Source organism: Anser anser (genome assembly GCF_964211835.1).
Source record: "Anser anser genome assembly, chromosome: 18".
In the NCBI taxonomy this organism is placed as follows: Eukaryota; Metazoa; Chordata; class Aves; order Anseriformes; family Anatidae; genus Anser; species Anser anser.
In genome coordinates this window covers 14,164,225-14,176,558 of record NC_139739.1, presented here as the reverse complement: position 1 = coordinate 14,176,558, position 12,334 = coordinate 14,164,225, and the positions used below count along the sequence as shown (strand labels likewise).

Below are 12,334 nucleotides of genomic sequence, written 5' to 3'. Positions count from 1 at the left end.
CCAGTAGGAGGCCATCAACGAGCAGAATGCTCCAGGGTCAGTGCTGGCTCCAGTTCCGTTTAACAGCTTCGTTAACGGTCTGGATGATGGGGAGAGTGCACCCTCAATAAATCTGGGGATGAGAAAAAACCTGGGGAGTGGCTGAGTCACCAGAGGGACACCACCCAGAGGGACCCGGCCAGGCTGGAGAAATGGGCTGGTAGGAACCTCGTGGGGTTCACCGAGGAGCAGAGCAGAGTGCTGCACCTGAGGAGGAACAAGCCCAGCACCGGGACAGGCTGCGGGCACGCGCCTGGAAAGGACCCAGGAGTCCTGCCGCACACCAACTTGACCGTGAGCCTGCAGCGAGGCCTGGCCGCACAGCAGGCAAACGCTGTCCTGGGCTGCATTGGGCACGGTGTTGCCGGCAGCTCCAGAGAGGTGATCCTCTGCTCTGCTCAGCTCTGGGGAGGCCACAGCTGGAGTGCTGGCACCGATTCTGGGCTCCCCGGTCCGAGACAGACCTGGGCACACTGGAGTGAGTCCGGTGGAAGGCCACCAAGATGCGGGAGGGACTGGAGCAGCTCTGCTGTGAGGAGAGGCTGAGGGAGCTGGAGAAGAGGAGGCTCAGGAGGAGGCCGTCAATGCCTGTAAGCACCTGCAGGGAGGCTGCAGAGGGGACAGAGCCAGGCTCTCTGCAGTGGTGCCAGAGCCCTGCACAGCTTGCCGCCTCCTGGGAGAACTTCGAAAGCCGCCTGGACGTGGGGGCCCTGCTGCAGCAGGGCGGGACCGGCTGGGCCCGGAGGTGCCTCCAGCCTCAGCCACGCCGTGATCCGGTGCCAGCCCCGGTGCCAGCCCCGGTGCCAGCCCCCCCCGCGCTCCTCCGCGCCGCCAGGGGCGCTGTGCGGGCCCCGGGGCAGCCATGGCGGCGCTGAGGGCCGCGCTGCTGGCGCCGCTGCTGGCGCTGAGCCGGGCCGGGCCGGGGCCGGCGCCCGCCGCCCGCGTCGAGGTGGCGCTGGCGGGGGCCGGGAACGGGGCCGGGAACGGGGCCGGGGAGGCTGCGGGGCCCGGCGGCTCCTACACGCTGCGCGGGGCCCTGCTGGGCGGCCGGGGCGAGCCGCGGGAGGAGGCGATCGGCGGGCGGCTGGTGCTGGTGAGCGGGGCCGGGGGGAGCTCGGGGGGGGGGGGTACGGGGGGCACCGAGTGGGAGGCACCGGGAGGTGTGGGGGGACCGGGGGGTGCAGGGTGCTAGGGGGGGGCTGCAGGCTGGGGCAGGCAGCGAGGGGGCGGCTGTGGGGCGGGGGGGTGCAGGCAGGGATGCGGAGGCAGCAGGGAGCGGGGCCCCTCTGCCCGCTGCCCCCTGCGCCTCCCCGGGGCTGTCCCGGTGCCCCGGGTGCTTCAGGGGTGCCGCGAGCCCCGGGCACCTGCCCCTGAAGCCGCCGCGTCCCCAGGTGGGAGATGAGGAGCCTGAACTCGGCGCTGAAGACAGCTGGATCGGCGTGGTGCCCCTGGGCGAGGAGCCGGCCGAAGGTCCCCGCGGCGCCAAGGAGGAGTCCTTCACTGCCGCCGTGGTCAGCAAGGTGAGCGCGCCCGGCTGCAGCAGCCCACGGGGCACCTGCTGGGGTCCCCGGCAGGGGCTCGGGCAGTGCCAGCCCCCTGTGCCCTCTGTCTCCGCAGATGAAGCGAGCCCTGGTGCTTGGGGCATCAGCCCTGCTCATCCTGGCGCTGAACCAGAACGCCATCCGAGAGGTAGGGGAGCCCCGGGAGCCCTGCCGGTGCCCCGGATGCTCTCCTGCGCCGCTCACGGCTGTTGCTTTTCTGTCCGGTGCAGCTGGATGTCTCCCAGCTCCTCGCCAAGCCCATCATCGTGATCCAGTCCTCGGACAACGTCACCAAGCTGCTGGGAGCACTGCTGCGGTGAGAGCTCTCCTGAAGCTGTCGGATTTGTGCAACGGCTGCTGAAGGGCAGCAGGACACGGCCAGCATTTGTGTGCAGCACCAGGAGGGATGGGACAGAAGGGGCCCGGGGTAGGGGGGTGTCTGGCATGCTCAGCCTGGCACAGGAGCCGGAGCTTCTGCTGTGCTTTTGCAGAGGGGGAAACTGAGGCACGGGGCTGAGGCACATGGGTGGTTGTGCAGAGGGCTGGGCAGAGAACCTTGCCGTCACCTCCCCTGCACATCCCTCCATCCACACACACGTGGCTTGGAGGAGGCTTCTCTCCTCCCCAAGTGTGGCCCCGTGCCCTGCAGGAAGGGGGCTCCCAGGTACTGGGGTTGGATCCTGCTGCACCCACAGGGCTGATGCTCTTCTTGCCTCCTGCTCATAGGGGTCTCAGAGCTACAGCCAAGATCACGTACCAGGCAGTGCTGCTGGAGAACCTGGTACGTAGGTACCTCTTCCTCCTCTTCTTCCTCTGTTTAGGTACAAGGGCAGGAGCACAGCTGTGCCCAGCCAATGTTTGTTGGCCAATGGAGCGACTTAGTGGCCGGCTCCACTAGGGGTGGTGAAACTGCTGGTGCCTCGGTGTCCCCAGGACTGGCTCTGTGGGAGCAGGGAACCTGGCAGCCACCTGTGGTTCCTCCTTCCCTCTCTGCATGCAACACCACAGGTGGAAATCACTCAGCATTGCAGTCCTGCCTCCTGCGCCGTGCTGCGCGCTGGCACGGGCTGGTGGCAACACGGTGTCCTTCTTCGCAGGGGGTGACGCTCACCCTGTGGTCCACCTGCGGCCTCTCCCGAGGGGGCCTCTACGGGGAGTGGCAGGGTGTCATCTGCACCGGGGAGAACAGCTCGCAGGTCCAGGTGCGTGAGCAGCACCCATGGGTGTCCCCACGCTCGCTCCCCACGGCCGGGGAAGGACGGCTGTGCCTGGCGTCACCGCAGCCAGGCTGGGAGGGAAGCGGGGGCCTCCCGCTCGCCCCCCTGAGTGCCTTGCGGTGCTGTTCCTGCAGAAGTACCTCCAGCAGCTCTGGAACACCATCCTGCTCATTGCTCTGCTCCTCTGCACGGGGGTGATCGTGCAGGCGCAGCGGCAGTCACGGCAAGACCTGTCGGAGCGGGATGCCGAGGTGGGACCTCCCCGCTCCCTGCTCTTTGCACCCGCGCGGTGTGGCCGGGGCCTCACGTTGTGCTCTGCCTCCCCAGCTGGACCTGAAGCAGCACATTCGGCGGCGGCTGTCGGCCCTGAAGACGCGGCGGTACCATCCCGGCAAGGCGCTGCAGAGCCGGGCCTGCGAGATAGATAGCTGCGCCGTGTGCCTGGACCAGTTCTGCAAGAGCCAGGTCAGGACTGGTGGGGCCGGTCACACAGATGGTTTGGTGCTAATGCCGCCCCTTTGCTCTGTTCTTTGGGGCTGAGCCTCCCCTCGCTCGCCAGGGCTGGGATGTCCCCACCAGGGGGAATGTGTGGCAGAGGATTGTCCCCCTCTCTGGGGCAGCCTGTGACAGGGGGAGGTTGCTGTGCCCCTCGGGGCTCACGTCTCCCGTCTGCTTCCCTCCCCGCAGTGGCTGCGGGTGCTGCCGTGTGCCCACGAGTTTCACCGGGACTGCGTGGACCCCTGGCTCCTCCTGCAGCAGACCTGCCCCCTCTGCAAGCACAACATCCTGGGTGAGTGCAGCTCCGGGGCCGGGGGGCCCTGGGGCGCCCATCACGTCCTGCTCCCCGGTTCACCCTCCAGGGAGCACGTTCGTACCGGGGCGAGGGCTGGCCTCTGCCCCTGGTTCGCCCCGTGACGCCTCTCCATCCTTCTCCCTGCCAGGGAACTGCTGTGGAGAGAGCTAGCCAGCCCGGCGGACGTGCCCCGGGGACGGACTCGTGGCTGCTCCGGGAAGAACGGGGGAGAGGGGCCGGGGCGGGCGCTGGGCGAGCTGCGCTCGGTGCTGGCACGGGCTCAGCATGGCCGTGCCCTTCGCAGCACCCGGGCAGCACGGGGCAGCGCCTGGCCCTTAGGAGAGTGAAGGATTTGGGGGCTCTCCCTGCTTGGCGTGAGTAGGGGGGTGGGGGGCACGGCTGGGCATAGCCCAGAGGGCCACTGTGGGGGGCTGGGGGAACGGGCACTGGGGAAGGTACCCGGGGGTGTAAATGGGGAGGGGACATCGAGGGAGGTCTGCAGGCCCTGATGGGGAGGGCGCAGGCCCAGCTGCTCCCTCTCCCTGCTCATAGTCATTTTTCTAAGTCTCTTTTTTTATTTCCCCCTGGCCATGGCAGGGCACGGCTGGGAGCAGGCCTGCACCTGGGACGCGTCGGGTGACAGCTCTGCCACAGCCGAGGGACAGGGACGGAGGTGGCAGGGCTGCGCGGGGACCTGCCGCTCGTGGCAGGGGGGCGGGAGGGGGGGAGCGCCTTATTTATACTAACTTATTAGAAAGGACGGCACGAGTTAGCTGCAGAGACTGAACACGGGGTGTGCTGCGGGGTCCGGGGACTCGCCGTGAGCCCCACGTGGCTCCAGCTCCTCCTGGCAGCCGCAGCACTGCCCACGTCCGTCGCTATTAAACACAGCTAGGAGAGGCTGCGGGGCTGCTGTGTCTTGTGTTGCGCGGTCCCTGGCCCCCCCGACCGCTCGTCGCCGCCGCGAGAGCGCTGTCCCGGGCTGCGGCTGTGCTGGCGAGCTAAGCACGGCTCCGACTCCCCCTGTCCCGTGGCCAGCTCTGCCTGTAAGTCCTCTTCAGAGCCGCCTGGCTGCCTCCCAGCCGCCTCTTGGGAGCGGTTCCTGGCCCGAGCTGAGCCGAGCCGTGCCCAGGCGTGGCGCAGGTGACTGAGTTAGCTGGGATCAGAGCTGTGCCAGGGATTGCGGCAGCGGCTTGGCCGTGGGCGACCGAGTTCCAGCACCCAGGAATGTCGCCGGCCCTGCTCGGCTGATTGTTCGGAGCCAGCTCTGCACGCCAGGGATCATTTCCCCTGCCAGGCCTCCTCGCCTGGGTGCTGGTCGGTCCCCTGGCTGCCAGCGGTGCTTGTACCAGACCCACCCCGGTCCCCAAAGCCACCGCTACAGAGGGGCTCTTCCCAGGGCCCCTGCGCTGCAGGAGATGGACGCGGGATGCGCCAGCCCAGCCCACAGGGCCCCGCTGCCTCCTGCTTTATCAAAAGCCGCAGCGTTGCCCAACGGAGAGGGACGACAGGGGAAACCACACAAACAGGTTCGTTGCGGCAGCCATCCTGCCGAAAACAAGGTGAAGCAACAGCCGGCAGCCAGCTGTTAGCCTCGGTGCCGCCTCCCAGCTGCCACGGGATTGCTCCCCGGGCTCCCTACACCGCCGCGTGACGCTGCCCCTCGGGCTCGGAGCGATGGGGAGGCAGACCAGGCTTCCCAAGGGAACGTGCCTTCGTGTTTGCAACAGGTAACGAGGTCCTACAGGGAAGGGCGAGCAGCTGCGCGCTGCTCGTTAACGCTTCAGTTCTGCCTGATTCCCCCGAGCATCTATTTGCGGTGGGCACCGGTGCGGTGCGAGGAGAAGGGGCGCGCTCCTCTGGCAGCGCTGCCGCTCCCTCGGGGCTCGGGAGCCAGCAGCAGGCCCCGGACTGGCAGCGAGAGGCAGGGTCCGGCCTCGCCTGTGGGTTCTGCCGAGAGCGGCTTTGGCCGCCGGCTGCCAGGAGGTCGCTGCCGGGCTCTGCTCGTGGCTCCGCCGTGTGCCCCCGCACCGTCCCCGCTGCCTTGGCTGCTTGGAGGCCTGCAGAGGGGAGAAGCGGAAGAGGTTGGAGGGGAGGAAGAAGTGGGAAGCTCCCCAGCACCTTCCTCCGGGCTGCTACTCACCCTGCGGCCTCCCCGCCACGCTGGCCGCTGAGCTGAGTCCACAGCTGGGGCTGTGGGACAAGCTGGAGGAGAGAAGGGGGGTGAAACCTCCTGTGTTCGGCTCCGTGGTCGGGTATCTTGGCCTCTGCCCTGCGTGGGTGCCACGGCCAGCTCAGTGGTGGTGACGCGGTGGCACAACAGCCACAGCGGGGCTGATGTAAGGGAGCTGGAAACCAAAGCAGGGGGCCTCGGCAACACAGCTTTCCCCCCCTGGCACCAGTTAACCACCGGGCTGACCTCCGGGGGCACGCAGAGCCCAGGCTCTGGCCCTTCCAGGGTGGGCACACCCCAAAAAGCAGGAGCTGGGCGGGCTTTCTCCAGCTCAGCCCTGTGCAGGCTGGGGAAGCAGCTGCAGAGCTGCAGGGAGCACCGCGGCCTTCCGCTACTGGGAGCCTTTTCTGCTTTATCCCCTGCAAAGGTGCAGCGAGGGAACCGGTCCCCGTAGGGCACAGGGCAGGGTGTGCAGGGTGGTCCTGGGGCACGCGGTGCCCCACCAGCACGTGTGCCCCTCTCCTGCCGGCTCCCAGCCCCGACTTGGACGCAGCCTCACCTGCAGCACGCCCTGCCGAGCAGCCGCCTTCACCTTGGCCAGCGCGGCCCTGAGCCGCGCGTTCTCCTGCTCCAGCACGCCGATCCTGATGTCGTTGGCCTGCAGCTGCTTCTCCATGTCCTCGGTGATGTTCCCGGTGCCTGCAAACAAAACACGGCCCCTTGCAGCGAGGGCCTGAGCTCGGCACGCCGCCTGCAGCCTGCTCGGAGGTGCTGGCAGCGGAGCCTGTCCCAACAGCTCAGGACCACTCGCTCTCTCCTCCCACTCGAGCGCGGTGGTGTCCGCTGGAAATGAGCCTTCCCGAACCAGGGAGCACCAGCACAGCTCCAGAGGTGGTGGCTGGGTCCCAGACCTGCCGGCTGAATCGGCAGGGACAAACACAGCCATGTCCAAGCCCATGCCCTGACCCTGCTTCTGTCCCTGAGGTGGGAGAAACAGCACCCACCTAGGGAAGGGGGTTAAGATGGCAGCAGCTTAGCGCAGCCCAGGGACTGAGCCCTTCCTGGCTGCAGCTGGCTCGTGTCAGGAGGACAAACTGTTACACCAATGATGCCGATGCACCCAGGGCCAATAGGATCCCTGCGAGCTCCAGGAGACCCTGGAGGTGCAAGCCCGCTGCAGCAGAAGCAGGCGCTGCTGCCTGCCGCCCTCTCCCTTACTCTCAAACTGCGTCTCAACGGGGACGTGGAGCTCGGGGAAGAACACCAGGAGCTTTTCCCGCTCCTTCAGCTCCTGTGCCTGCTCCTCCAGCCTGGAAACGTTCTCACGCAGCTCGGAGATGGACTGCTCCAGGCTCAGCTTCTCCTGCTGCAGCGTGTCCAGCAGCTCCTGGGGGGCAGAGCAAGGGCAGGGGATGAGTTTTGTGAGCACCCTCTCAGGAGGGTCGCCAGCTGCTCCCCCTGCCGCCTGCTGGGTACCTGCTGCTCCCGGAGCTGGTGCCTGCTCTGCTCCCGCTGCTCCCGGCTCTCCTCCAGCTGCTCCGCCAGCCGGGCCCTGTCCCCCTCGGCCTCCCCCAGGCTGGCTTGCAGCTCCTCGCGCTCCTGGTCCAGGCTGTCCAGCTGCTGCAGCAGGGCGCTCTGCTTGGCCTGCAGGGACTGCACGGGGAGGCGAGCCTGCAGGGGCTGCAGCGGCTCTCTGCTGCCCTGGCGCCAGCACTGGAGCCACGGGGAAGTGCCACCGCGGTGATGAGGGGCTGTGGCTGCAGCTGAGCAGCAGCGGGGCCGCAGAGCAGCTGCGGAGAGCAGCAGCCGTACCTCTTTGTGCCTCAGCATGCTCTCCACCTTGGCCTTCTCCTTCTCCAGCTGGGTGGTGACCGCGCTCAGCTCCTGGCCCAAGCTCTCCCTCTGGCCGGTGAGCAGCCGCACCTCTTCCTCCAGCTCCAGCACCCGGCTCCTGGCCACCGTCGTGGTCCTCAGGTCCTCCAGCAAGCTCTTCTTGGTCGCCTCTGGGGAGGCAACAGCGCCATGGACCCCAGCTGGGCAGGAGGGGGAGCTGCTCCCAGCCCGGGCGGTGCCTTTAGGGGCCCTACAGCTTCTGCAGGTGCCGGCGAGGCCTGGTGACAGAGCTGTGCTCTTAGTGTCCCAGGGAAGCCCCGAATCTCAGCCAGCACCTGGGTGCTGGATGCTGTTTGGGCACTGCAGCGCAGGAGGCTACGTCCTCCCGTTCCCACCAGGCCTACACCCAGCTGGTTCTGGGGGAGCTGGGAGTTACACGGGTATAAAACACGCGGCGAGATCAGAGCCAGACTCGGGGAGAGAGGTGGCAGCTGGGTGAGCCCCAGGGGTCCTTACCCAGCTCCTGCAGAGCAGCCTGCTTGGCAGCCAGCGCTTCCTTTAAGACGCAGATTTGTTCTTCCCGCAGAGCAGCTCCTAAATCAGTGCAGAAGACCACTAAACGTTAAACAGCACCTCAGAAACTAAAACAAGGTGGCAGCAAACCACAGTGCTGAGGCATTTTTCACCCAGTAGTTGCATCGGGCTGCGCTTCAGCAGCGAGGAGGCAGCGAGAGGCCGGGGACAACCAGCTCCCACCGCCGGGGTTTGTCTCACGGTGGGGAGCAGCCACCAGCACGTGAGATGCTGCAGAGATGGGGCACAGAGAGTGGAAAGGGAGATGATGGGAAGGGGAAAGCAGCAGAAGAAGCCGGGAGAGGATGAGGGCATCGGGACAGGCAGCAATGCCAGTGCACCAGCCCTCACCTGCTCCGGGGGAGCCCCAGGAGCTGCTGGCACAGATAAAAGTGGGATTTCCATGGCCAGGTTAAGCCTGCGGGGCTCCTACCCTTGTGTCAGCCATGGAAGGGACCTGAAAGCTCAGCAGTGACCCTAAGGGGAACAGTCGTTCACTGGTGACGTTTGAGCCACCCAAAACTAGTGGCAAAAGCCCCATTCATGGTGCGGGGACTGAGATTTGACCGTGGACCGCCTGCTTCTGCAAATACCCACGGGCCTGCGGGGGACAGCACTGTACCTCTCCATAGGTCGTCCTTGTCCCGCTCCAGCCTGGCTACAGCCTCCAAATACTCCTTGTTCTTTACTTCCAGGCTCTGCTCAGCCTCCTTCCTCTGCTGCGCTTGGGTCTCCTTCTCCGCCTGAAGCAGCCGGGCGAGGTCCTCAACCTGTTCCTGCAGCTCGTCCCTCTGCTTCTTCGACTCCGCCAGCTCAGATTTCAGAGGGTTGACCAGCTCCAGCAGCGCGTGGAGGTGTTTGCTGATGCGCGAGAGGTCCTTGCTTTGCTCCGAGGCCCAGCATTTCACGTCGGTTGCAGAGAGCGTCCTTCTCCCCGTGGTCTCCACCACCACCTCCTGGAACCTGCTGAGAGCCGAGGGGATGTTGTGGCTCTGGCAGATGCTGGTGATGGCTTCGCCCACCTGGCGCAGGCTGGCCTGGGCACCGGCACAGGCGTCACAGGGTGCTGGGGACGGCGCCGCCGCCCACGTGGGGGTGCCGCGGCCGCTCTCGGCGACGCTGCCCGAGGCGTTGCTGGCAGCCTGCCGCGGGCACAGGGAGCTGCACTGGGCAGCACCTGGGGATGTGCTCGGCTCCGAAACGGCTGGCGAGCAGGGCTGTGAGCGCTCCTCCGTTTTCCCAGCCTCGGGGGTGGATTGCAGCGTGGGGATATCCCTCCTGCAAGCCTTTTTCTGGCGGAGAGAGCACAGAACAAAACGTGGAGCCCAGATCAAACCACGCTGGCTGCAAACAATCCGTGAGAGACAAATCCAGAGGGACGAAGGACGGGGACAGTGCAGGCAAGAAGCCGTGAGGGCAGCGAGCCCTTCTCTTGGGAGAAGAGGCGCTCCCAGAGCTTGCTGGAGGACAGAGCCACCAAGTGCTTGGGGTTCCCGGCTGTGCTCTGTTACAACCAAAGCAAATGGCTAAAAGCCAAACGATCCTCACACAGCACGGGCTGCCCCCGGCACTCCCCTGACACCGAGGGACTGAATTTCTCAAGCTCCCAGGTAGCTTTTTGGCCACTGCTCGTGTAGTGGAGCTGTGGTTTCACAACAGAAAGCCTCTGCCGCAAAATGTGCTCCCTGGCTTCCATTTTTGTTGTTTCCCCTTCTTCCACACCTCGCTGCCCTGTCCCCTGTTTATGCCAGGTAAGGCCTTGCCTTTGCTCTGAGACTATGCCACGAGAGGAATCATTTGGAAAACAAAATGCAGGACAAAGTATTTTTGCCGAAAATCATTTCACCGATTGGAGCCAGCTCAGCCGCACACAGCGTGGGTCAGAAGAGTCACAAAGGGCAGCACGCCGGCAGCAGGAGAATATTTGTCCAAAAAATAAGGGCAGTCGGGCTCCCCCGTGCCAAAATCCTGGTGGAAGCCTGGAGGAGGATGGGAGCAGCAGCACGGCCGGGAGCAGTGGTTAGAGGAGAGGAGGCGGGCAGGGAGGGGACAGCGTGGGACAGACGTGTCCCATTCGACACCTGGGTCAGCACCGGGGGGGTCATGAGCAGGGAGCACACCTGGCACGGCCACCACACATATCACAGTGTCCCAGAGAAGGACCACGACCCCAGCCCCGTGCCACGTGCGTGCCTGGGGGGATCTTCCAAATTGTTGGGGGCGCTGAGGCCATTGCTGTGAGCCCTGCGCTCGGCTCAAGGTGCCCTCACACCCCCCCGTATGTCCCACCTCGGTCAGGAGCTGCTGGTAGAAGGCCCCCAGTCGCAGCATGCTGTGCCAGTACCTCCTCACCGTCAGCCCCGCGGACATGCAGGGTCCCACTGCCTGCGCCGGGGGCACGGCTCGCTCGCTGAGCAGGTTTTCTGCGTAGCCCGTGAAGCTCTGGAGCAGCAGCAGCAGCCTTCATGGAAATGAAACGTCTCTCAGAACAACAGAATATTTGTAACAGGGAACGTGCCTGTGGCACTTAGCAGAGCGGTGAGCCTGAAGCGCTGGTGCAGCGACAAGAGTTGTCTTCCCTCCCCGTCCCCCGGACCAAGTCTGGCAAAGGAGGCTGGATATCAGCGCTCGTGTGACCCCCTCCTTGGCGCTGCAGACTCCCCGGAGCAAGGTTTGGTGGGGTTAAATCCTCCTGCACTGCTGGGGTGCTTGCAGTTCCAAGGGGCCGCATGTAGGCTCTCCCTAAAGTTTTGGGGGCACTCGCTGTCAGTATCAAACCCAAATTGTTAGGGCCAATTGCCCAGAGACAGCTCTGTGGGCACGGGTTGTTTTTAAAACTGAGTCGTATCTATTTCACCCTGATTGCAAAAGGCACTTTTGCCTCCCAGACTCATAGCGTGGCTGTGTCTGAGGCTTTCTAAGGTTTGGGGGGCAATTATACAAGCCCGCCCCGGTGCCCTCGGCTCCCGGCTCCCCCTCCCCTGTGGGGCGGCAGCAGCACAGAGGGCGTTTGTGCTGGTGCCTCTGAGCTCCGCACAAGTTTTAAAACTTGGCGTGGATGGGCTGAGCTCGAGCACGAATCCCGCAGCAGAGGCGTGCGAAGAGAAGGGGTCCAAAGGAGCCGCTTTGGGAGGGGTGCTGCGTGCGGGCCGTGCCCTCTCACCTGTCTATCACCAGCTCCAGCAGCACCACATGGGCGTGCTGGCTGAATTCGGGGTCACCCTCGGCGTAGCCGTACTGCTCCAGCAGCGCCGCCAGGTCCAGCTCGCAGGACACTTTATCGGGGAACTTCCAGGAGGGGAAGCGCGCGGGGCCGGCCCGGGAGGCGACGTCGGCGATGGCTCCCTGCAGGTCCCGCAGGTCGGCCCGCAGGCTCGCCATGCAGCCGGGGTGGCCCAGGAGGTGCGCCATGCCGCACGGACGGACGGACGGACGGACTGAGGCTGATGGGGGTGGCACCGGGGACGGGCGATGGGTGGGGGGTGGGTGCCGGGGGGGTGGAGGTGTCAGGGGATGGGGGTGCTAGGGGGTGGGTGTCAGGGAGTGGGGGTGTCAGGGGGTAGTGGGGTGCCAGGGGGGGTTGTCAGGGGTGGGTGCCAGGGGGTGGTGGGGTGTCAGGGGATGGGGGTGCTAGGGGGTGGTTGTCAGGGGTTGGGGGGCCCAGGGGGTGGATGTCAGGGGGTGGAGGTGTCGGGGGGTGGTGGGGTGTCAAGGGGGTGGGTGTCAGGGGATGGAGGTGTCGGGGGGGGTTGCGGGTGTCAGGGGGGTTCAGGGGATAGGGGTGTCAGGGGGTAGCGGGGTGTCAGGGGGGTGGGTGCCAGGGGAGTGGGGTGTCAGGGGATGGGGGTCCCAGGGGATGGGGGTCCCAGGGGGTGGGTGTCAGGGGGTGGGGTCGTCAGAGGAGATCCCGGGGGGGGGTCCCAGCCCCACGTCCCCAAAACTGGAGGCTTCAGGGGGGGAAGGCGTGCGGGGGCGCCTCGCTTGGCCCCGGGGGGGGGTCGGGGGCCCGGCGGCTCCCCGCGGGGCGCTGCGGGCGCTGAGGGCCGGGGGGCGCCCGGCGAGCGCGGCCCTGCGGGGGCCGGGCCTGGGCCGCGGCTTCGCGCCGCGCCCGCTGCCATGGCAACGCCCCCCCCCGCCTCCCTCAATGGTCCGCCCCGCGCGCCGA

General features: G+C 66.4%; 2 protein-coding genes across 10 annotated transcripts; one reads left to right on the top strand and one right to left on the bottom strand.

Annotated features, from left to right (window-relative positions):
• The first annotated feature begins 449 nt into the window (after positions 1–449).
• On the top strand, positions 450–4,491 carry RNF215 (ring finger protein 215). 2 transcript variants are annotated; one of them, XM_083804495.1, is made up of 10 exons: positions 450–629; positions 1,431–1,559; positions 1,657–1,728; positions 1,811–1,896; positions 2,307–2,361; positions 2,678–2,782; positions 2,932–3,048; positions 3,125–3,262; positions 3,485–3,587; positions 3,739–4,491. In XM_083804495.1, the coding sequence occupies exons 1-10, from the start codon at positions 543–545 to the stop codon at positions 3,759–3,761; spliced, it is 915 nt and encodes a 304-aa protein (XP_083660621.1). In that variant the 5' UTR covers positions 450–542; the 3' UTR covers positions 3,762–4,491. The 2 variants fall into 2 exon arrangements, with proteins under 2 accessions (XP_083660621.1, XP_083660620.1); XM_083804494.1 differs by lacking the exon at positions 450–629 and adding an exon at positions 884–1,132.
• A 147-nt stretch (positions 4,492–4,638) lies between these two features.
• CCDC157 (coiled-coil domain containing 157) lies at positions 4,639–11,641 on the bottom strand. Of its 8 annotated transcripts, XM_083804489.1 has the most exons (10): positions 11,333–11,641; positions 10,459–10,630; positions 8,792–9,461; positions 8,113–8,190; positions 7,576–7,766; positions 7,240–7,416; positions 6,982–7,150; positions 6,323–6,462; positions 5,734–5,795; positions 4,639–5,650 (listed from the first exon to the last, which is right to left on the bottom strand). In XM_083804489.1, the coding sequence occupies exons 1-10, from the start codon at positions 11,578–11,580 to the stop codon at positions 5,401–5,403; spliced, it is 2,157 nt and encodes a 718-aa protein (XP_083660615.1). In that variant the 5' UTR covers positions 11,581–11,641; the 3' UTR covers positions 4,639–5,400. The 8 variants fall into 8 exon arrangements, with proteins under 8 accessions (XP_083660615.1, XP_083660611.1, XP_083660612.1 ...); XM_083804485.1 differs by having other exon boundaries at positions 5,734–5,862; positions 7,240–7,766; XM_083804486.1 differs by having other exon boundaries at positions 7,240–7,766.
• Between the last annotated feature and the right edge of the window lie 693 nt (positions 11,642–12,334).